Genomic DNA, 24,461 nt, shown 5'->3' with positions numbered 1-24,461 from the left:
CAGCCGGAGAGGTGGAGGTGGCAGGAGCGGCGGAGCCGGCGGCGGGGCGGCTGGAGGGAGGTGCGGTAATGAATGTGGACGGGAGGCGGAATGAGCGATCCATCTTTGCATGGGAGGGGAGGGGAGGGGAGGGGGCCGCGCGCCTTCCCCCCCCACACTCACACACTCAATCAGGCGCTGTCAGACCTCCGGCCGCCTGGCATTTTGGTGAAGAATCTCTCAGCTAAAAATTGTTGTCAGTCCCATTTCCTCGTTATCAGTGCAAGGGCTGAGGCAGCGCCCGGGGATTAGCAGAAGCGGCGAGCGCCCGCACCGCCATCCACTGCCGATAACACCGGGCCTCCTGCCTCACCTCCCCCATTCATCATCTTTAGCGGTGACAGCCCGTCCCAGTCGCTGTCCCCATCCCCTCATGCTTCCCGCGTCTCCCCACGATGCTGCTCAGCCTGGCTCCTGACCTCCCTGGAGAGCTAGGCCTCCTGACGAGGGACGGGATTCAACCTAGGCCCCTCGGACCTAGACCCACCTGTGGCCGAGGGCTTGGCCAGCTGTGGGGTGGGAGGGCGGGGTCAGGAGTGAGGAATGCTCTAGGAGAAGATGCCTTCTCACAGCCCGCCCCTGGTGGGCTCGGTCTGCCTACCTGCGATGCTGGCAGCGGTGTTGGAGAAGGGATTCCTGCATTAGATGGGCAGCTGGACTAAGGATTTCTGGAAGCCTCTCCAGCCTGAGATGGACTCCCAGATACTGGGAACTGTGGAAGGGAAGAGCCAAAGGATGCCTAGGAAGAGTAGGGGGTTGAAGACTTTGTTCCCACCCCTGCAAGACCACAGCCCCTTCCTTTTGGCCATCCCCAGCGGTTTTATGGCCCGTTTTATGGCCACTGTAATGGCCCAGGTCAAAAGCTTCAGGGAGCTGTATTCTGGGAATTATGCAAACGAGGAGCAGGCCCAGGGCCAGAGTATGGATTTTGTCATTAAACCTGGGCAGGCCATGTCGTTAGTGCAGTAAAACCCACGTCATGACCACAGGTCTCAATATAAAATTATAGGGAACACAGCGGGGGAGGGGAAGAAGGGGGCCCACAGCCATGCTGACACCTGCCATTCCAGCCCTTGAGAAAGTGGGGGTGGGATGGAGAGCATAGTCTGCAGGGTCCCTCCGCTGATCCCTGTGAGTGCTATTCCTGAAGCTGGGAGCCAGGAAGAGGACCCTTCCCCAAAAGGGAAACTGAGGCCAACCTCAGAAAAGTAGAAGATCCCTGTCAACAAAGCAGATGAACTGAGGACAGGTATATGGGAATGCTGGTGCCTGCTCCCAGGTGTAGAGGGAGGAACCTGGGCTCTAGGAAGCCCTAAGAGCCGTACTTGGTATCCCAGGCTGAGAGGGGCTGAAATCCTGATATTTCCACCTCAGCTCCTAGCCCATGCCCTAGATCCTACTCTTTCTCCATTCTTCTCTCTTACCATTTCCCCTCTTATGCCCATATCCTTCCTCAGTGCTTGGTTTCAACAGCCTTGTCAACTCTCCCTTATTCATCCTTCATGCCTGCCATCAAGCAATGCCCACCCCCCATCCCCCCCGGCTGGGTCCTACCACCATCCTCTGGCCCCTTCCTGCCCACCCCCACAAGCACCCATTCATGCCTCCCTCAGCCCTGACTAGAGCTGCACTGACTGCAATCACTGATTTTCTTTTTCAGCTTTTCCACTAGTTTGTGATCTCCTTGAGGCCAGGAATGTGTTATCTTTATCTCTGAGAAAGAGATAAAGATATCTCAGTTTCTCATAGAATAATACCTGATGTAGAATAATTGTTTGATACGTGTTTGCTGAATGAATAAATAAATGAAGCAATGAGATCAAGAGCCAAGTTCAGAGGCCCCTGTCTAGTTCTGAGCCTCAGTTTCCCCATCTGTAAAATAAAGATAATGGCCTGCAGAATTTTTAGGGCCTCACTCACCTCTGAAATTTTCTGGCTGAATAAAGTTAGAATGAGCTTAGACTCCTCATCTCCTCACTCCCAGACCGGGACCACATCTGCTTCTTTTACTCAGAGCTGCCTTCCAGCTGTCCCCTGAGCATCTGAGGCCCAGCCACCAGGGCACATGATCAGTAGAGTTCCTTCCCTTCCTCACAGACCTAGCCACACCAACTAGAGCCATCCCGACCCGACCCCGGCACACACATAGCCTCCCCAGCTGACATCCCAGCTCTGCAAAGGTCACCTTGCTTCTGGGGCAGTTAGCTCTTCGTCCCTACCTCCCCTCCTTCCCTTCCTCTTCTCCACTGTCTCATTTCACCGTTGAGCATCTAATCTATGCCAGGTCTTTTTTCTATTGTCTATAGATTAAAAGATGGTTAAGAAATGGTCCCCACCCACAAGAAACTCACAACTCAATCATTCATTCATTCATTCCTTTGCTTCCATTCTCTGCCTGGAACTCTTTTAAGGCACATCTCAAATTTCATTTCTTTGGTTAAACCTTCTCTTTTTCCACTCCTCAAAACACACACCCAGAATGAATCACTCCCTCCTCTGAGCTCTCAGATGACCTAGTCTGGGCATCCAGGAGAGCCGTGATCACCCTGTCTTGTGTCAAAAGGAGGTGGGTTCTTGTGTTCAGCCTGAACTGGGAATTCCCTCAGGCATAGGGTTACTAGACTTAGCAAATAAAAATACAGGATGCCCCGGTAAATTTGAATTCTAGAAAATCGATGAATAAGTTTTAACATAAGTATATCCTGCGTAATAGTTGAGACATATTTATACGAAAAAATTATTCATTATTTATGTGAAATTCAACTGGGCATCTTGTATTTTATCTGGCAACCCTACTGAAGCAACCATCTTAGTCATCACTGGCATGGCCCTTTATCTCTCTAAAAGCTAATTTGACCCTCCCTAAGCACCAGAGGAAAGAAGAAGCAGGGAGAAAGATGTGGCCTTAAGCTAAAGAAGTCCTTCCTACTATCAGAGTTTACATGGATAGACAGGGATGTTTCTAGATGAATAGGGTTCCTCAACACTGTGCCTGTTAGCAGAGGCCAGGGGAGCATTGGCTGGGGAGAGTGGCAAGGGAGGGAGTTTAGGTATCCCAGTGGGTGCACTAGGCAACCTGCAGGCCCCTTCCTAGCACCGTGTGCTCTGGTTACCATCAGGGACAGGGTGGGGACAGAGTTCAGGCTCCCAGTGGGCCCCCAAGTCAGCATAGCCAGTGCTAAACCCACGTGTGGTTGTGTATTGGGGGTACACAATTTGCAGGGCATTTTGGAGGGGAAGAGCTCAGAATCTGTTATACTCACAGAGGCCAATGAGGTTATCCAAGTGAGAAGGAGTGAGACCTGAACTGGGAGAATGTAGATTCCAGGAATATTGAAGCAGAATGGAGAGGACTTGGTGGTTAAATGAATGTGGGAAGGGGAGTAAGGCCAGGGAGGGGGCCAAGGGCGAGGCGAAGGTTACTGGCTTGGGTGACCAGGTGAATGCAGGTGTCTTTCACTGAGAAGAGCACTGCTGAAGAGGGCGGGGAGGGGAAAGTGAAGAAGCTGAAGTACTCAATTCTGGATTGTAGAGTTTCAGATTTTTGTGGGACATTCAGGCATTTATGTCCATTAGGCATTTGGATATAGGGGTCTGAAGAATAGGGGAGGGATCTGGCATAGAGAAATGGATTCTGGAGTCGGCAGGGCACAGGTGGGAGTGATGGCCATAAGAACGAACAAGATCATCCCAAATGCAGAGGGAGGAGAGGAGAGGCCATGGAAAGAAGCATGGGGAAAAGTGAAGAACTGGGAGAGGATGCCACCCTGGCAGTCACCCACGTCCTTTTCTGTCTTTCCCACTAAACTGTGAGCGCCTCAGTTTCAGGGACTAGATCGGATTATATTCTGTGTCCCCACCACTCTGCACTAAGCCTGGTTCAGTGAAGACATCAATGTTTGTTGAATGACTGCAGGAAAGAATCCCCTTTCTCCCTCTTTTCTTCCTTCTCCCGCTTTGGGGAGTGTGAAAGCAGTGAGGCTAAGGTAGAGACAGAGAGGGCCCTGGATACTCTGGGTGATGGTGTGATTAAACAAGACCTGCTTCACTAACGTGTGAAATGAAGTGATCAAGGTTTGATTGCACAGAGCATTGATTGCGTCCTGATAGATTTCCGAGAGGGGCAGCTGGCTGGGGAGGTGCCGTGCACAGCCACAGCCTCTGGAACTGCAAAGCTGAGTGATGTTCATGGGCTCTGAGACCCTCAGGCTCACCCTTCCTCTAGGCCAAGAAGCCCAAGGAGGTAGCAGCCGGCTTGGGGTGGAGGACTGGGACAAGGCGCTTCCCTCCACATATAGCCCGGCTTATATGTCTGTCTCTTCTTCCCTTACCAGGTAAGAAAAAGGCAGCAGCACTGTTTGACAGCCAGGCCCCTATTTGCCCCATCTGCCAGGTCCTGCTGAGGCCCAGCGAGCTGCAGGAGCATATGGAACAAGAACTGGAACAGCTGGCGCAGCTGCCTGCCAGGTAAGCCACGTGACGGGGAGCCTGCCCGCCGGAGGCCTCCACTCGGGGTTCTGGCCAACAGGTCCCAGCCTTTTGGCACAAAGCAAGGCCCTGCTGCCATTCTCCACTCTGCTTTCAATCCTCAGCTCCACCAGCTGAATGGTGCTGCCTTTCTCTTCTTGCTCTGGTTTTGGAGATGTGAGGAGAGTGGGCCTCAGCCTCAAAAGGGCACAAGAGGAGCTGGAAAGGGGAGGAGCCTCAGGGCAGGGTTACGGAAGCAGGGCCCGGGCCTGGCAGCTCCCCCAGAAGTGCAGCCTGGAGCTGCCATCCACCTTCTCTATGAATCTCAAGGTCTGAAAGGTGACAATTTTGAGAACGTGCTCAGGCATGTCCCCCCTGCTCCACCCCACCTCCCTTGTCCCTGCCTGAAGGACTGAGCAGAGCCTCCTCCCGGGCCTTGTGGAGGAGCTATGGTTGTTAAAGGCAGCAGAGGAGGTGTGTAGCAAATTACCCCAAAGCTTAGCAGTTTAAAGCAACCATTTCATGATGCTTGTGGAATCTGTGGGGTCAGGAATTCAGACAGAGCACAGAGGGGGTGGCTTGTGTCTGCTTCATGATATCTGGGGCCCCAGCTGGGAAGACATGGTGGCTGGAGGCTGGGATCGCCTGGCTGCTTCATTCACACATCTGGTGGTTGATGTTGGCTGTCAGCTAGGACTTCAGCTGGGGCCGTAACCAAAGCACCTACACATGGCTTCTCCTTGTGGCCTGTGCTTCCTCATAGCATGGCAGCTTAGGGCTCGAAAGCAAATGTTCCAGTCAACGAGATGAAAGCTGGACCACCATTTATAACTTAGCCTCAGAAATCACTTAACATCACTTCTGCTGTCCTCTCTTGGTTGAGGCAGTATTAGCCCACCCAGATTTTAGGGGCAAGGACATATACCCCACCTTTTGATGGAGAAGTGGCAAGCTTCTATTACAGAAGAGCATGTGGGATGGGAGACATGGTCATGGCCATCTTTGGGAGAAAGGGGAATACAGTCTGTTCCACTACTCCCAATCCCACCCCTTGTTCAGTTCAAGTCACCAGACTTGACTGATCTTCCTTCCTCTACCCTCTCACCTAATCCCCCGTGCAGGGTGTAGGGGACCAAAGGTGAATCAGAAATGGTCCCATGTAAGTTGGTGCAGCCAATATGGAAAACAGTATGGAGGTTCCTCAGAAAACTAAAAATAGAGCTACCATATGATCCAGCAATCCCACTCCTGGGCATATACCCAGCCAAAAGTGTAATTCAAAAAGATACATGCACCCCCATGTTCACAGTGGAACTATTCACAATAGCCAAAACATGGAAACAACCTAAATGTCCATCAACAGATGAATGGATAAAGAAGATGTGGTACATATATACAATGGAATACTACTCAGCCATAAAAAAACAACGAAATAATGCTGTTTGCAGCAACATGGATGGACCTAGAGATTATCATACTAAGTGAAGTCAGAAAAAGAAAGACAAATACCATATGATATCACTTATATGTGGAATCTAAAATATGGCACAAATGAACCTATCTACAAAACAGAAACAGACTCACAGACATAGAGATCAGACTTTTGGTTGCCAAGGGGGAGTGGGGGGGGAGTGGGGGAGGGAGAGGGATGGACTGGGAGTTTGGGGTTGGTAGATGCATACTATTACATTTAGAATGGATAAACAACAAGGTCCTACTGCACAGGGAACTATACCCAATCTCCTGGGATAAACCATAATGGAAAAGAATATAAAAAAACATGTCTCGGGCTTCCCTGGTGGCGCAGTGGTTGAGAGTCCACCTGCTGATGCAGGGCACATGGGTTCGTGCCCCGGTCCGGGAAGATCCCACATGCTGCGGAGCGACTGGGCCCGTGAGCCATGGCCGCTAAGCCTGCGCGTCCGGAGCCTGTGCTCCACAACTGGAGAGGCCACAACAGTGAGAGGCCCGCGTACCGCAAAAAAAAAAAACATGTCTCTATGTGTATAACTGAGTCACTCTGATGTACAGCGGAGATTGGCACAGCATTGTAAATCAACTACACTTCCATTTAAAAAAAGAAGAAAGAAAGAAATGGTCCCACCACCCTCAGGAGCTCATAATAGCAGAGTAAGGAGAGCCAAGCACTAGAAACCCTGAGGGATGGAGACTGCTCTACAGGAAGAACAGGAGCTGTGGGAGCATTGAGGAGGCAGCAAACCCAGCTCGGAGCAGAGAAGGCCTCCTAAGGGAGGTGAGGCCTGGGCTGAATTTTGAAGGCCAAAATACTAGTTGCTGTGTTACAAATTCCTCCAAAAATCCATGGCTTAAAACAGCAAACACTTAATATTTTGGTTTCTGTGGGTCATCAATTCAGACACAGCTTAGTTGGGTAATTGTGGGTAGTTGGGGGTAGTTGTGGCTTCTGGCTCAGTCTCTCATGAGGCTGCAGCCAGGATGTCAGCCAAGGCTGCAGTCATCTGAAGGTTTGACGGGGGCTGCAGCATCCATTCCCAGGTTGCCTCACTCGCATGGCTGTTGGCAGGAGGCCTCAGTTCCTCAACATGCAGGTCTCTCCACAGGGCTGCTTGAGTTTCCCTGTGACATGGCAGTTGACTTTCCACAGAGGAAGTGATCCAAGAGAAAGACTAGAGAGGAAGCCACAATGCTTTTTATGATCTAGTCTGGGAAGTCATACACTATGGCTTCTAATGTATTCTATTCTACTCACTAGAAGCAGGTCACCAAGTACAGCCCACACTCAACAGAGGAGAATCAAACACTATAAGCTTTTGAAGGAGAGAGCACCAAAGAATTTGTGGGAATACTTAAAACTACCACAGAAGACTATACTAATGATGATAATAATAATCCTGGTGAACACCATGTGCCAAGAACTTTATATTATGTCAACTTATTTAACCTTCACGACAACCACTGAGCTAGGTAAAAATTATTAACTCCATTTTACAGATGAGGAAACTGAGGTCAGAGAGGTTAAGTGACTTCTCTAAGGTTGCACAGCCTGTGAAGTGGTAAAGATTCAAACCCAATCAATCTGACTCTAGAGCCCATGCTTTTAACCACTCCCGCCTCCCTCACACACACACACACACACACACACACACACACACACACACACACACACACACGCAGGACCAGCCTAGAACAGGCAGGGAGTGAAAGAAACACTCTTCTGCAATTGAGTTCCATACCTTGGCTATCCAGGAGTGTTTCTGGGTAATTTGCTCCCAGTAGAGGACTTCTCAACAGGAACTAAGAATAGAGGCAGAGATGGAGGGACCCGCAGAGCCTTGTAATCGCAGTGCACCCCTAAGGGTCTGGAGAATGAGGGCCAAAGCTCTCTTTCTGCTTCTTCCTTGGGGGCCACGCTACAGCCTAGTCCCTGTGGCCCCATCCCTGCACTGCCCAGGGCATCCACTTCTGCCCACAGAAGTGTTCCACCCCCACCCGTGACCCTGCACCAATCACTCCTCCCTCACGTCCTCTCAGAGCATCCCCTACGTCCAAACCCTTCGACCCACGTCCATCTCCTCACCCGGAGCCTTCACATCTGCCCCGCCCCTCACCGCCATGTCTTGCGTGCCCCACTTCCGTGCCCCTCTCGTCCAGGCCCAGCCCAGCACCCCCTAACCCTTGGCACGTCCCCCCTCCTCAACCCGGTGTCTGACAGCCGGACAGCGGGATCTGCACAGCAAGTGAAATTCCCGTCGGATCGATAAAGCCGAAGCGCTGGCGGCGACGGGTCGATGGTTTTATCTGTCTCGGCCCCGCGCGCCCGGCGCGCTGACAGTCCGACCGGCCGGCAAAGGCGTTCAAGGGCAGCCGCGCCCTCCGCCCCCTCCCCTCTTCTCTCCCCCGCACCTCCCTGCAGCCGCTGCACCCACCGGACTGCAGGCTGGACCGGTCCGCCGCCGCCCTTGTGATTTATCTGGATTTTTAATTGGAAAAAATTTGCGAATTAATTGATTTCAGGAACTTGCCAATTAACATTGTAATTGGGTGCGTGATAAATTCCCAAGGAGCGTGTCAGCTCCCTCCGGGCTGAGGGCCGTGGCGCCTGGGTAGCTCGGGGAAGGACCCAGCCTTGGATGCCCTTGCCCCGCCCCTGCCCGCTCTCTAGGCGGCAGGAGGGGAGAAGTGGAGGTTGGGAGAGGATGTGGCACCCGGGCTCCCTCCCTCCTCCTCTTCCCGCCATCAGCGCCGAGCTTTAAGCAGGTATTTCACAGATGGGGAAACCGAGTCCTGCAGGAGGGCAGAGCTTGTGTGTGCATCACTCAGAGAGTTCTGGTCAGAGCCCAGATGAGGGCATCCCCATCCACGGCATGTGGCCAGCAGCTTCTTCCCCAGCTCTCCAATTCTCCCTTTCTGTTCCCTTCTCTCTGCTCCCCTCCCTTTCTTTTCTTTCCTCTTCTCTCCAATTGTCCCCTCCCCTCTCTTACCCTGCCTTTGCCTCCTTTGCCCTCCTTCCCTTCCCTCAGCCTAGCCAGCTCCTGAGTCTGTGGATACTGCTGCCAGGGTGCCTCTCCATCACCCTCCCACATGGTTGGTCCCAGAGGAGCTCTTCTGGGTGGGCCTGGTTTGTGCTCTCTGCCCCCTTCTGCCCAACAGCACAGAGCAGGCTGCTATTTTAGACACACCCAAGGTCTCACACAGAGGAGCAGGGACCTTCCAGCTCCCAAACTAGGGCTGGCTGTTTTTCACAGACACAGGCGCAAATGTATATCCACAACATACAGGCACACACACACAGCCCCATTCCAACACACATAGATGTGCTCACACCTACCCCCTAAAAGAACCACTTCCCACATATGCTCATTCCCACAGGCACAAGGGCACACAGACACAGGAAGAAGAGTCAGAACTCCCATTGGCAAAGCACTTACACTTTTCAAAGCACTTTTCCATTAGAGATCAGAGGCTGTGCCCACACATCCTCCCTCACCCCATCTTCTACCATTCCCCCTCTCAGTCCTGCATAGGAACTCCAGTAGGCCCCAGGACTCGGCTACCTAGAATGAGAAGGGCAAAGTTAGACTGAGGACAGATAGTGGAGAGCCTTCGATGCTGGAGGGTGGTCTTGGAGGTAATGGGGGAATTAGAACATCAGTGAGCTGGAGAAGCCTATCAGAGAGCTGAGCTGTAGGAGAATCACTCTGGAGGCCAGTGTGGGACATGATTTGGGGGTAGAAGCAGGGAAGCAAGTGAGGGGGTTAGGCAGGGTCCAGGGGACATGTTGTGAAGCTGATCTAGGACAATGGCAGTGGCAGTGGGAACAGAGAAGGAATAATGAGAGACTGGTGGGGGGGAGAAGCAAGAGAACTTAGCTGATTACTTGTGGGGTACTTACTAGGAAGAGCTTTCTGACTTGGGTCACGGGAAGAGTGATGATGGCAGAGAAGCAGATATCTGAAGGAAGGAGGGGACAGCGGACAGAGCTCTGGGCACGCTAAGCTTTCTCTAGGATGGTGATGGGGTGGAGACGATGTGTACAGACAGGCAGGAAAATAGATGGGGGCTAAAGGCTGAAGGGTAGGTCGGGGAGTGGCCCCCAGTCTTCTCTGTGGCCTTCAAACAGGAGTTTCCACCCAGAGAGAGGAAAGAGCCTTGGATGCAGAAAGATTGCACAGAGCTGAAAGGAGGGCTTGGCTTGGTGGGGCCTGAGCTCAGAGACCTTTTCCTGGAGGCTTCCCTACTTTGAGATCTGGCCTGTAGGCTGGGAAGCAGGATCTCTGGTCAGTGCTTTAAAGGGGCTGGAAGGAGCCAGAGGGAGGCTGGGTGACTCTAGACGGGAGGCAGGGTGTGGAGATGGCAGTGCCCCCACCCCCACTTAAGCCTTATTTAAGGCCGGCCTCGGTGTTTGGTTGGGTAATGAACTAGATAAACAACTCCCCAAATAGATTAAAACGAAGTGTAACTTACAAAGGCGGCTGGTGATGATGGTTTATTCCCGGGCATCACACCATTTCTTTATTTCCAAGGATAATTCAGTGTAAATCACCTTAATTAAAAGTGTCAGCCCAGCCCATGAATATTGTACTTAGGAACGCGTTTCCTGGGTCCCAGTTATAATTTAAAACCCATGGTTCACTAGGCAGCGAGTGACTAAGAAGGGAGGAAATCGTTGGGGGCGGGCTGTGGAAACAGGGAGGGACGAAGGCAGAGCAGAGTGGATGGGCTGGGCGGGAGCCCGGCTGCCAGCAGCTCAGGGCTCGGACTCTTCTCCAAGGTGGGCCCTTCGCCAGACTCCTGTGTCTGGGGGAACCAAGCACACTTGGAGGTAAGCAGGCTGCTGGAGGAAAGGTCGGGCAGTGGGGCGCTTGCTCAGGGAGAGGGAAGGAGTCTGGCGTAGTACCAGTCCAACTCGAGGGAAGGGGAAGAGGATTGCCAGGAAAAGATCCGTAGGACTGGCAAAGGGAGAGGCTGGACATCCTGGCCCTAAACGTCTCCATTTCTATTCACCAGCGCAGTAAACTAAAGCCCAGAGTCAGAAGTACACTCCCCAAAATGAAGAGAGAAAAAGAACTCAGCTCAGCCCTCCATCCTAACCCCTGAGTGTCTTTAGGAGGCTGTGTGGCCAACCGAAAAGCAGCACTTTGGACTCCGTCAGACATGAACTCAAATCCCAAACCCTGCATGGGCTGTGTGAGCAGAGAGGTGTCACGTAGCCTGCTAGTCAACTTTGTAAAGTTTTTGTGAAGATTTAAAGAGATGACACATCTAAAGTTCCTAGCCCATGCCTGTCATGTGTGGTGGGTACACAATAATTGTTCATTCTTTCCTCTTCTGTTTCACCCTGATCTTGCTCGGATAACACTCAGACTTCAGTCCAGGGGTCTGGCGAGAACAGTGTCATACAGTAGATGCCTCAGTTCTGCACCCGTTAAGTCCAGGAACGGGGCTGGCACAACGGCGACGTCAGCACTTGTTGACTGAGTGAAGGAAAGATAAAAGTAACAAACTCGCACCTAGCAGTTCCTCAAAGGCAGCTCAGTTTCCTCTCTGTATCCCTGGTGCCTGGATCAGGAGCAGGACCATGGGGACCATTTATGAACAAAATGGCACTGACTGGAACCCAGTCTGGTGGTCCTCTCCTGCCTGTGACGCCCCCACTGTGTGATCAGACAGGCAGACGGCTGTTTTTTGTTGTTGTTTGTTTTTTCAACATTTTGGCCATGTCCCGTGGCGTGTGGGACCTTAGTTCCCCGACCAGGGATTGAACCTGCGCCCCCTGCAGTGGAAGCTCGAATCTTAACCACTGGACTACGAGGGAAGTCCCCAGACAGCTGTTTTTACACTCAGATCTTAGCCTCAGCCTGCTGCTGCCAAGCCTTCTGGACCCTGCACTGTGATGTACGTGTCTGCTTGTGTGGGTGTGTATCCATGTGTGTCTACATTTGTGGGTGCACGTGTCAGGTGTGTGTTGGCGCACGTGGGTATCTGTGCATGCTTGTGTGGATGTGGGCACAGCTCTTCATCCAGGCCTGGGTGACAGTTGTGAATGTGTCTTTAAGGACACATCTCTGGGAACAGGACTCTGTGTGCCTGCACCTCTTCGTGCATGTCTGAGCCTCCAGGTGTGACCACACGTTGACAGAATTATAGACAATGGATATGTGTGTATCTGCCTTTACACCAGGGTTTCTCAACCTCAGCACTACTGACATTTGGGGCTGGATAATTTTTTGTTGTGAGGATCTATCCAGTACCCTCCAGGATGGTTAATCCCCTCTACCCACTCCATGCCAGTAGAAAACTCCCCGCCCCCATTTCTGACAATCAAAAATGTCTCCACACGGGGCTTCCCTGGTGGCGCAGTGATTGAGAGTCCGCCTGCTGATGCAGGGGACACGGGTTCGTGCCCCGGTCTGGGAAGATCCCACATGCCGTGGAGCAGCTAGGCCCATGAGCCATGGCTGCTGAGCCTGCGCGTCCGGAGCCTGTTCTCCGCAACGCGAGAGGCCACAACAGTGAGAGACCCACGTACTGCAAAAAAAAAAAAAAAAAAAGTCTCCACATGTTGCCAATTGTCCCCTGGGGGGGCAAAATGGCCCTGGGTGAGAACTCTTACTTTATCCAAATCTGCCTATGCCTTTGCTCACATATTGGGTGTGTCTATACCTGACCCAGTGTGTGTTCCCTGTGTATACACCCCCCGTGTGTGCCCGGTGTATCTGCCCTGGGGGTGCGTCTTTTGTGCTGTGTGGATCTCTTGGGTGTGCTCTACCTGTACACCTTGTATGTGCATCTGTGTGGGGACCCTACGTGAATTGGCTGTATTGCCTCCTGTGTGTATCAGCCAGCGCCTCTGTGTGCATGTAATATTTCTGTGCGCGTGATAGCACGTAAGTGAACGTGTGAGCACAGATGTGGTGAGCACAGTCGGGGTGGCAGGGAGGGAGGGCCAGGAACAGGGATATTAATGTTTCTGAAGTGGATCTGATTTGATACGTCTTGTTCCATTGTCAGCATCTGTTTAGCGGGGATTTGTAATACTTCGTGGCTCTGGATCACTCATGCTTAGCGCAGGATTTGGCCTTGCATACCAATTTTGTTATTAAACACAGTCCTCGCCTCCCCCACAGCCCATCCATCACCTCCCACCCCTGCTCCCCCCACTCTGAGCCGCCCACCGTATTTCAGGGCCCAGCTACCGCCCACCTGCCGCGCCTGATGCCGGAGGGCCTGGGGCTGACAAATTGAATCAGGGGGAGATCATTCCTGGCCTAACGCAGTTTGCAGCATGTTGGAGGGAGAATTGACAAGAGTCATGTCAGTTCTATCACCCCAATCCCATAGGAGCTAAGAGCAGGCTGAGGACTGGGTTGGAAGGAAGGGGGCAGGACAGGAAGAATCCTCAGGGCTGATAGGAGCAGTCAGGTAAAGCCCCTTTCCTCAGATCCACGAGACAGCCTACCATGTCTAGTGTCAGTACCCCTGCCCAGGAGCCCACTCTGGCCCCTGGCCCCTGATGGAGGCTGAGTGGGCTGGGTGGAGCTTGGCTGAGGGGGGCTGGGCTAGGCTGGCTATGTCTTCTCTCCTTGGGATCTTCTTCCTATTCTACTCTTACACGCCCTGGGCAGCAAGTGGAATGGTCACCCTGTTCTCTTCTTTCTTGGCAGTAAGAATTCCCTTCTGAAGGATGCCATGGCTCCAGGCACCCCCAAGGTAGGTGGACAATTGTGTTTTCCTCCAGCCCATCCTAACCTAAGCCCACTCAGAACTGGTTCTTGAGAAAAAGGAGCTCTTCTTGGATCCCCAGCTGTTTTCAGGGTTTGATCGTCAGCCTGAGGCCTCGGGCTGCCCTGTGCACTTGAGTACATGTGTGTATACATGTGAGTAACAGTATGCTCACCTGACTTTCTCTTCTAGTCAGGATGGGGTCAAAGCCAAGAATTGACCTGGGGGTGTGGGGGACCCAGACACTAAGTCTGGGGAGACTCAAAGGAGGAAGGTGAGCTGTAGCAGGTAAAGAAAAATATAGAAGTGCAGGTCAAGACAGGTGGTGCAGGGCCTTAGAAGCCAGACCATGGGGTGTGTGCATGTGCTTTGTCCTGAGCGCAACAGGGAGCCAGAGAGGATGCTGGGCTCTTTTGGGGAGACAATCTGACCCTCTGAACAGACACTATGGAAGGGAAGCTTGAAAGCATCAGATGGAGAAAGGAAGAGTTAAGGACAAGTGGCTCAAAGGAAGGGCCAGAGGCCTCAGCAGGATGATATGACTTGTACCAAGAACTCCCATAGGTGGCCACACAGGTAGATGGTACTGCATCCCCAAAGGTGATGATGTTTTGAGGGAGTGGGGACCTGGGGTTGGAGGACTAGACACTCACTCACTGAGTGTCCTCTCCCCCACCCCTCAGTAAGGTGGCATCCTGTCTTATAAGTTCTCACAATGACTTGTAAAAGCAGAAACCCTCAGCCCTTTCTACCGGGAGTGAGGAATGAGTGCTGAATGGATACATTTTTTTTTTTTTTTTGGCTGCGCCGCATGGCTTGCAGGATCTTAGCTCCCCAACAAGGGATTGGTCGAACCCTTGGCAGTAAAAGTGCGGAGTCCTAACCAATGGACCACCAGGGAATTCCCCAGAATGGATGAAATCAGTAAGGGAGTGTGTGTGGAGAGATCAGAGCAGAAGCCAAGAAGAGAGTCTGGGACTCCTGTGCTGGGGGTCAAGAGGAGGTCCCAGAGCCAGGGAAGGAGCAGAAGAGGAACAGTGACGAGTGAGGAGGGGCACAGGAGAGCATGGTGTCCCAGGATCCTAAGAGAAGAAAATTCCAAAATGTCTGGGCTGGTCAGCAGTCAAGCAGAAAAGGGCTAGAGAAGGAGGCCATTGTATTTAGAAGTCTTAAAAGCACTGGTGACCTCTGAGAGAGCAGTTTTGGGAAAAGGAGCCAGAGTGACAATCTTACTTCCAGGGGGTTGGCCTGTCTCCCCTGCAGGCCCTTCAAAAAGGTGGGAGTGGACTCCGCATTTTCATTCAGGAAATCACTCAACACAGCAAGCTGGACAGAGGAGGGGCAGGGAACCTAGCCCAGCCCTGGACTGATGCAGGCCCTGGCCAAGGAAGCAAAGCCCTCCCAGCCCTAAAGAGAAAAGGCGTTGGGGGAGAAGTGGGGGGCCACACTGGCGGAGCTTGGCTCAGGCTGCAGTCTCCAGTGGCTATGGTTAAGGCAGGCAGGTCACGGACGTGCTGCCAGGTCAGCCACAACCACTGACCCCTGACACCTGAGCATGGCCGGCAGGCTGGGGACTGGACCCCAGTGAGGCCTGTGTTCAAAGCACAAACACAGACACGATCCACGTCCACACCTGGTTCCCCACATACACAGATGCACACCCACCTGGCCCCGTCAGAATACTCATACAGGAAGTCTTAAATAGGTGCAGATTCCTGCAGCCACCAACATGGGCTCATCGATAATCAGACTTAGAGGCAAGGGCCACCGCTCACCCACTTCTAGATATAGGCTCACGCCCCCAAAGCTGCCTGTCTCAGGGTCTGTCCTCAGCCTGGAATGGGGCTTTAGGGAAGCAGGTCATGGGTAGAAGAGGCACGAGGTAGAAGGTTCAAGCAAGAGACCGAGAGGACAGGGAGGAGGGAGGGAGGAGGAGGAGAGGGCGAGGGGGCCTCAGACAAGATTGATGGCCTCGTTGCCATTAAGAAAAAAATTAGCCGGTGGCGGCTATCATATTAAAGGGTGAAGAAGCCGTGAATTATTTTCTTAAAGATCTTATCGCTTACAATGATAATTTTACCTTCCAAAAGGCCACTTTTAATGAGGCGAAGAGCCAGGCAAAAAGTCATGATTTAATGTCGGGATTTTTTTTTCAAAACACATTTTACTGCTTTTTGGTCCATGTTTAAAAAGCGCCAGTGACCTTTTTTTATTCCGCTTGCCCCAGGTGTAATGCTGAGGCCTCTCAGGGCTTCTAACCTAGAGAGAATGAAAGAGAGCACACAAGCGTGCACTTTCTCATGATGGGGGGGCAGGGGCCCCACGATGCTTCCGCTCCTCAGCATCCTCCTTGGGACCAGAGAAGGAAAGGCCATTGCCTAAAAGCCTACCTCTTTTCCGAGCTGGGGGCCAAGGCACCCACTCGGCCTCCCACTGGGCCTGGGTAGGTGAGGAAGGGGCTCCAAGTTGCAGGGAATCCCATCCCAGTCCCTGCCTGGCCTCTGCCCTCCTGCTCTTATGATGAGGCCGAGTCAGGGAGCCCCGCCAGACCAGCAGCTGCCCCCCCTCCCAGGGCCCTCGCCGGAGGATGTGCAGCGTGGCCACCGCATGCAGGTCACATCCTAAGGCTCAGTCGGAGATGAAGGATAAATGGCTGCTCCATCTTTCCCAAATTGCTTTCTTTGGGCTGTCAGTGGCGATTTGGCATGGTTTTCTAAGCTGGGGAGGCCTCCTAGGGAATTGTATGCTTCCGGCTCTGGGCTGTGCAGGCTGGAAAAGGTGGGGGGAGGAAGTATGGATTGCTTTCAGGCCTCCAGGCCCCAGTTTGCAGTTGAACAGGCCTTGGCAAGAGGCAGCAAGAGCAGGCTGAACGTGCCATGTGGTATTTAGAATTGTGGTGCTCGTGTACAATTTAAAGCGGACAGTTTATTAATCTAAACTGCAGGCATACGTAGAAGAGCCCATGCAGGACTGACATGGGGGGATTAATTTTGCTGGGATTTTTGCTGGGGTCATCACCACAGCACAGGGATAAATGGAGCCAGTGTACATCCCTAGCTGCACGAAGGAAACTCTTACACACTATTTAATTTACTGTCTCCATAGCGGGGCTGCCACCAGCCTGTATTAGGGGCAGGCAGGGCAGCAGGGATGTGGCTTTACCCCCAACCCTTCAGAGGGGTCCCAGAGTCTCTGCTCACTATGGGAGAACAAAGCCTATATATAGTCTCAGCCCACTGGGAGGCCTGCCCCACTGGGACAGAGATTCGCTGGGGTGGAAGAGGTTGGACCCTCTCCAGGGGTCTCCACCCATCCCTAGGATCAAGCTATCCTTTCCCACAACCAGACTCTGGGGGGCCTGACCACATGCCTTCAGAATCTCAAGCGGTCTCTACCCCTCTGCCCTCCTTTTCTCTGCCTCTATCCCCAAAGCTCCATAGGACTGGACACTCTAGGGAACTGACTGTAGGTCTCATTCAGCCTGAGGCCACGTGTCCTTTTTCTTCTTCCAGTCCCTCTTGTTGTCTGCTTCCATCAAGAGGGAAGGAGAGTCTCCGACAGCATCACCACACTCGTCTGCCACCGATGACCTGCACCACTCAGACAGATACCAGGTGAGGAGGGGTGGGATGGGCCCTGCCTTATAGGGCAGGCCTGGGGCTAACTCCTCCCATCCTCAGGATACAAGGGGAAAGGCCTGAACTGTGTTTGGTTCCCTCTGTGTCTAGTGCTTCTAACTGAACCGAAAGGCACAGGTGTCAGGGAATGTGCCGTAAATAGATGGATTTTAGGGAGAGATGCCAAGGTCACCTGGGCTCAGGTGGGCACTTCGGAAGCATCCCAGCCATCTGGAGGTCTCCTCTAGGGTTCCGTTTCGAGAGAGAGAGAGAGAGAGATTGCCTGTGAGTGCCTTGGGCATAACTACACAATCCTAAAACATCAGAGCAGGAGGGGGACCTAAGGGTAATATCCCAGCTTATACAGACCTTATTTGTGGTAGGAAGGAGAAGGAGCTTCCCCCAGAAGCTTCTGAGGAGAGACAGAGCCCTGCCTTCAGGAGCCCCAGTCAGAGGGCAGAAAACAGGGCTTGCTCCAAGGAACACGCTATCTAAATGGCAGCACGGCTTCTCAGGGAGCCCTTATGTGAACAGGGAAACACAGCCCAGACTAATGCAAAGAGACAAGGCAGCAGGGACCTGTCATCTGGGGTAGAGAACCAGGGCCACTGCTGGTACACAGGCAGCCTTTCTTGGAATTCGAGGTCTTCTCTCTGGGCACTTTTTCCTCCTAGCTGACACAGCCTGGCGTCAGGGTGCAGAGTTTGGTGAGTGGAATACGGAGTGTGGGCTGTACACCAGCTTCAACTAGCACCTCCTCTGCTGGATGCCCTTGTCTGGGACTCAAACTGCAGAGCCCAAAGTGCCAGCCCTGGGGAGGGATCCCTGCTCTTGTGAGCCCTGGTTTGAGAAAGGCAGTCAGTCCTCACCCAAACAATCCTGATTCAAGATGGAGAAATGACCCAACTCTAGGGGATTCTGGGATAGGGAGACAAGGCTCCATCCCAGAGAATTCTATCCCAGAGGGAGACAGAGCCCTGCCTTCAGAGGCGGATCTTCTCTATTTCAGCCACAGCATTCAGCTCCACTATTTGTTGAACTAGGGGAAGAGTAACCATCAGGCATAGGATGGCATGCTAGGCATAGGCTAGGTGTGCAAAGGCATGGCACCAAGGCCTCTGTGATTTAGAGTCAACCTTTCCAGCTTCCATTTCTAATACTGCCTTCCGTGAATCCTGTGTGCTGTGCTCACCAGATGAATGCTAACCACTCGTTGGCTGTGCCACTCCTTTCTTGCCTCTCTGCTTTTACACTTGCTGCGTTTAACCGGGTTATTTTACCCCACCTCATCAAATTTCTTTTATCCCTCACCAACCTGCCCAACTTCCCTCTGCTCCGGGAAGCCTTTCCGGATTAGCTTTCTCTTCTCATGACCCCTTCATGCCCATGTTATTGCCCTGACCATCTTATATCAACACCCATTTAAGTGTGTTTCCATTATCTTCTAGTATATAACAATCCATCCCAAAACTTAGTGGCTTAATACAACTTATAATCTCTCATGATTTCTCATGATTCTGTCAGCTGAGTAGGCCTTTCCTCATTCATTAAGCTCATTCAGCTAGAGGACTAGCTGGCCTAGAAAGTCCAAAATGGCCTCACCACATGTCTGGGAGATTAGGGACCTTGGTTTTCTTCCATACGGCCTATCATCCTCCAGGAGGTTAGACTGGCTTCCTTACTTGGCAGTCTCAGGGCAGTGTCATGCCAAGAGGGCGAAGGCCAAAGCTGAAAGGCCTCTTGAGGCCTAGGCTCTGGAACTCACAAAGCTAACACAATCAAGGGATGGGAAATGCAGCTCTTTGATAGGAGGAGCTGCAAAGAATTATGAACATACTTAATCTATCATGATGAGCCTGACTCTTGCACTAGACTGACGGGCTCGCCAAGGCCCCTTCTTTACTCCCTTCCTTTACTCAAACACTTATCTAGTACTCACTCATGCTCAGCCCAGGCTCCCTGCCTTCACGGGGTTAGATGTGCAAATAGATAATTACAGCCCAGTGTTTTAAGTGCTATGAAAGAGAAAATCAGAGTAAGATTCACAGAGGAGGTAATGACTGAACAGGATGAGTAGGAGTTCACTTTGGTGGACCAGGAAGAAAAGATATTCCAGATCAAGGAACACTATGTATGTGCAAAAGGCAGAGAGGTGTAACACAGAATGATGTATTTGGGGACCCACTAGCAGTTCAGTTTTGTTAGAATGTAAAACACAAGGGGAACTGGTAGAAAGTGAAGCTGGAATCCCCTGATCTTTACACAACACCTGGCATGTAGTAGTTGCTCAATTATGTTGGACTGTTTTAAAAAAATCATCAAACTTGGCCCTGAAATCAGGAGGTACTGGTTTCTGGTTTGGATTCCCATTTCCTTAGCCCCTGCTGGGTTACCTAACCCTTTAACCATTACCTCACTTTACCCTCATAGCAACTGTGCAAGCTAGGATTCATTGCCCCCAATTTATAGCTAAGGAAACAGGCCTAGAGAGAAAAAGTGACTTTACTAAGAGCACATATATTATAAGTAACCAAGTCAGGATTTGAACTTGAGTTTGTCTGGCCCTGAATCCTAGATTGTTTCTCAGCCCTGCACTGGGCTTAGGGGCTTCCCTCATAAATATCCTCCTCTCCACCCCATGGATTTCTCCTGCATGCCAGACCCTGTTACTGGATAGAGATGACCTCCCAAGTAGAAGGGACAGGTCTGTAAACAGTCAAAATATCCAAGTTCAAAGGAAAGCCAAGGGACTGTGAAAACTCAGAGGAAGCAACTAACCCAACCCTGAGGGAAAAGCGAAGTCATCCCAGAGTCCTGTAGGATGAACAACAAACTGTTATCCAAGCAGGGAATATGGGTGCATGGAGAATAATATAGCCCAAAGTCTAGAGCATGGGGTGCTCAAAGAACTACAGGTAGTGTCAGGAGGGGAAAAGGAGAGAGCAGGAGTGGCAGAAGAAGAGTCTGGAGAAATAGGCAGAGCACGTCAGAGACGACCTGTATGCCACGGTGCAGATCTCAGTGGAGAACCACTAAAGGATTTAAAGGGGAGAAGAAAGAGGGTCAATTTTGCATGATACAAAGATCACACTGCATGTACGGTGGAAGATGGGTTACAGGGAGAAAAGCTGGAGATGAGAAGGCCAGATGGGAGACAGCTGCAAATTTAGAGAGCTCCTAAGATTATGAACTAGAGCAAGGACATCCAAGATAGGTATAGTCACTGAAGAAACACGCAGGGATGGCTGGCCTGTGCCCAGCGCTGTACCGGGCTCTGGCTTCACCCAGGACTCACACATGGCCCCATACCTGGAGTGGTCAGCCCACCGACAACCATTGGTACAAGCCATACTGAGAGTAGACATGGAAGTAGAGAGGAAATGATATTTTTCGGTTAGGCCTGGAAGGGCGAGAAGGGGATACACAGAAGGGGAGATAAAAAGATGTAGGAGACCTTTAGAGGTAGACTCTGAGATGAAAGAAGGCTTGAGTGTGAGGAACTGAAGGAGGGTGGGGTCAAGGACGACTCACTCTCAACTATCTGGTGTGGGCACACCAGAGTGGATGGTGGTATCCCGTTAGAAACTGAGAATCCTGGAAGAAGGCACTTGTTTGAGGGATGCTGGGTTCCACTTTGGCCGCGTGGCTGTGCGTTGCCAGTGGCAGCTCCAAAGGTTGTCCAGAAGACAGGTGAAACGTTGGGAATCCTCTAATATCGGGATTGATGAAAGGCTGGGGACTGGGGAAGAGACAGTTGGGACTCGCGGTGAGACGGGCCGCTGCGATCAGGAAGTCCTACGCTATCTCCCCAGCAAAGGGGTAGCCGCGCGGGAGGCGGGAGCCAGGCGGGGTTCCGGGACGGAAGGAGCCCCGCGCTGGGAGGGGCCGTGGAGTAGGGTGGGAGGACCTCGCAGCCACTAAAACCCGGGCGGGTTGGCTTTGCGGCCGGTGGGAGGGACCCCAGGGCGGCCTCAGCCTGTTGCTGCCGGAGTGCGAGCCGCTGTTTCCTGGTCCCGGTCCGGCAGCCCCCACCACTTCTTGAACTTTCACCCCCGGCGCGCGACGGCGGCGAGTCACGTGATCAAGGCCAACATGGCCGCCGCCGCCGTTGGGAGCTGAGGTGCCGCCGCCGCCGGGCAGCCGGGGGGAATCCGCCCGCATCGCCGCCCTCGCCGGCCGGGCGGCCGCGGGGCCCGGAGCGCCGGAGGCCGGGGCTGGGGCGGCACTGCGCGGCGGCCACGGGGTCCCGCTAGAGCAGCCTCCGGCGGCTATGCCGAAGGCCCGGAGCGGCCGGCGGAGCAGGGGGGCCGGCGGGAGGGAGGAAGTAGGTTTGTTTACGGGCTGTTTGGGGCGGGGCAGGTGTGGACCGGGGGCTGGGGCTGGGGCAGGGGTCGGGACTCGAGGCCGCGCTGACGCTCTCTTCTCTTTTTTGCATTTGCCCGGGATCTTTTCCCAGACCTTCTTGCGAGTGCGAGCCAACCGGCAGACCCGACTGAATGGTGAGTCTTGCGCGGCCCCTCCCTCCGCCCCACCCCCGGCCTCCTCCCTCCCTCACTGCCTGCAGTTCTTGACTTCCCTGGGTCTCTTCGACATTAGGGCCCATTGGCGGCTTCTTCACAGTCACAGCTCCTGAGTATATGCTGACCAAGGCGGCTGCCCTCAGTTTCTCCATATGTCTAGTGGAGGTTATGGTCCCCAGCTCTTGCGTGAGCCTCTCTAGGCCTTGAAGAACCCTGGGGGTCAGTAAGTGCCAGAGAATGAGAAACAAGCCACACAATTCCACGCGGGAGCTCAGTTTTGAATTTGCAAACTGCTGGGACCTCACTGTACAAGCCGGCAGGGCGCTGAGAATGTTTTTCTTCCAGTTTTTAATCAGTGCCCAGTAGTGTGAATACAGCCTCTCTGCTGAGACTTGACAATGCAGTGAGATCTGGAGTTCCCACGGCAACAGGAACTAACTCATCCCAGGGCTTTTTGAGTTATCAGTCGGCCCACATTTCACAAAGGTGATCAGCGTGGGCTCGACAGCTCTTAGAGGCCTTCTCTGAAAGCACTCTGTGTATGTACTACCTGGCAGGCCACCATCCCGCCCCCCCGCCCCGTGCCCCTTTTGGATTCAAGCCTCTGGAACATTCCTATTTGCTGAACACAATTGAATGATCTAGTTTTTTGTGCTGGCTAGGGTGTGGTATATATGGGGGTTGTCTGTAAGGGGCTTGGGGGTCTCTAGGCCAACTGGTGAGTGAGGCCATGGACGTTCAAGATCCCCAGTTCCTGCCACTTGGTTTCTGCTGGGAGGCTGAGCCCCAGACTGGGAAAAGGAGAGCATTTATCATGGGCCAGCACCATGTTAAACACCTTTATCATAACTGAGAGGAAGTGTTAACACACATTTTGTAGATGAGGAAACTGAGGCTGGGAGAGGTGAAGGTGATTTGTTTATAAACCACACAGCTGGGATGTAACTGCGCCATGGTTTGAACTGGTTTATTTATCTCCAGAACCTGTGCTTCTTGGACCATGCCATGCTACCTCCTTGGCAATACTTTGACTTGTCCTACTCAGTGGAAGCCTCTAGGTAGGGAGCAAACTTTCCCTATCATGTTTTAGTAAGCTTAGTTCAGGACTTAGAAGATGAATGGCAGTAAAATAATCAAACCTCAGTTGCTTATCTGAGAATTTCCAGGTGATGCCCAGTCCATCAGGGACTTTCCTGGGACTACAAGGAATTTTCTGGCATGGGTGGCCTGGGCAAGGAGAGCATCCAGTATCATGCCTTCCTTGGCAATCCTATGAGATTCGTTCCTTTATTCAATTATCAGTGTCTGTCATAGTCTCCTTCTTACCAGAGAGGCACTCCCTTGAGCTTTAGGCCAGGTAGGGGAGGAACCTTTGTACTGGCTAAGTGCTCCATACAGGCTTCTAGAAGTCTCAGGGTACCTTGCTCAATGCCTTTCTGATATCTAGCATCCCTTCTCCATCCTAGCCCTGGGTCTAGAGCAGTGGTCCCCAACCTTTTTGGCACCAGGGACTGGTTTTGTGTAAGACAATTTTTCCACAGACTGGGGCGGTGGTGGGGGGAAAGGATGGTTTCAGGATGATTCAAGCGCATTACATTTATTGTGCACTTTATTTCTATTACTATTACATTGTAACATATAATGAAGTAATTACACAACTCAGCATAATGCAGAATCAGTGGGAGCTCTGAGCTTGTTTTCCTGCAACTAGATGGACCCATCTGGGAGTGATGGGACCACCTCAGCTCCACCTCAGATCATCAGACATTAGATTCTCATAAGGAGCGCGCAACCTAGATCCCTCGCGTGCGCAGTTCACAGTAGGGTTCGCGCTTCTGTGAGAATATAGTACTGCCGCTGATCTGACAGGAGGTGGAGCTCAAGCCATAATTCGACCAATGGGCAGCGGCTGTAAATACACATGAAGCCTCCCTCGCTCACCTCCTGCTGTGTGACCAGGTTCCTAACAGGCCATGGACTGGTACTGGTCCGTGGCCTGGGGGTTGGGGACCCCTGCTCTAGAGTGTCAAGATGGCCCAAGCCTGAGAGTCCAAGGGTTAGGGAAGTCAAGGTGAAGGAGTCTAGATCTTTGTCCACAAAATCAAGCGGGGCACCAGAACATAGTCACATCTCCTACAGTGAGAGCCCAGGAAATTGAGACGGGCCAGGCTGCAGACCACGGTTTCTCAAACTCCATGCTCAGTCCTGGTGGGATGGTGGCTTTCTTGCTGATTTGGCTCTTTCTAGGGCTACTTGGTTTTAGGGTTGGAGTAGCTCCCTGCCTCAGACCCTCAGCAGGCAGGAGCCCCAAGTGCATATTCTTGCTGACCTAGCACACTCACAGGATCAGTCTTTGTTGATGCTGATCAGTTGGGGGCACTCTTGGGACAGGAGAGCCTTCTAAGCTATGGAGTCAGGCCTGCTTTCCTGTGCTGCCTTTGCCACTGTTTAGCTACCTGGACAACTGCCTTGACTATCTTTTTCTGTTAAAATGGATAATACAACCTAGTTTCTGGATACAGAATAAAATGAGCTACCTTGTATAAGGTATTCGGCTCTGAACCTTACACACAATTGAAGCTCTAAACTGTAACTTACCGACTGTCACCTGCAT

The 24,461-nt window shown here is 52.3% G+C and overlaps 1 protein-coding gene across 5 annotated transcripts in view; it reads left to right on the top strand.

Annotated features, from left to right (window-relative positions):
- The window catches only part of RNF220 (ring finger protein 220), a gene marked incomplete at its 5' end in the record, with an annotated part of 213,023 nt that overhangs the window by 171,630 nt on the left and 16,932 nt on the right, over positions 1 to 24,461 (top strand). For 2 of the 5 annotated variants that reach the window (XM_082833907.1, XM_082833905.1), the window contains 4 exons: positions 4,374 to 4,506; positions 13,653 to 13,698; positions 17,223 to 17,324; positions 21,784 to 21,826. In XM_082833907.1, the coding sequence (XP_082690033.1) occupies positions 4,374 to 4,506; positions 13,653 to 13,698; positions 17,223 to 17,324; positions 21,784 to 21,826 (324 nt within the window). Of the gene's footprint in view, positions 1 to 4,373; positions 4,507 to 13,652; positions 13,699 to 17,222; positions 17,325 to 21,410; positions 21,652 to 21,783; positions 21,827 to 24,461 lie in introns of those variants that run through there. The other 3 variants (XM_082833909.1, XM_082833908.1, XM_082833906.1) reach the window with 2 other exon arrangements.

Source organism: Leucopleurus acutus, assembly GCF_964270905.1.
Source record: "Leucopleurus acutus genome assembly, chromosome: 2".
Lineage (NCBI taxonomy): Eukaryota > Metazoa > Chordata > Mammalia > Artiodactyla > Delphinidae > Leucopleurus > Leucopleurus acutus.
This window is presented reverse-complemented; position numbering and strand designations above follow the sequence as displayed.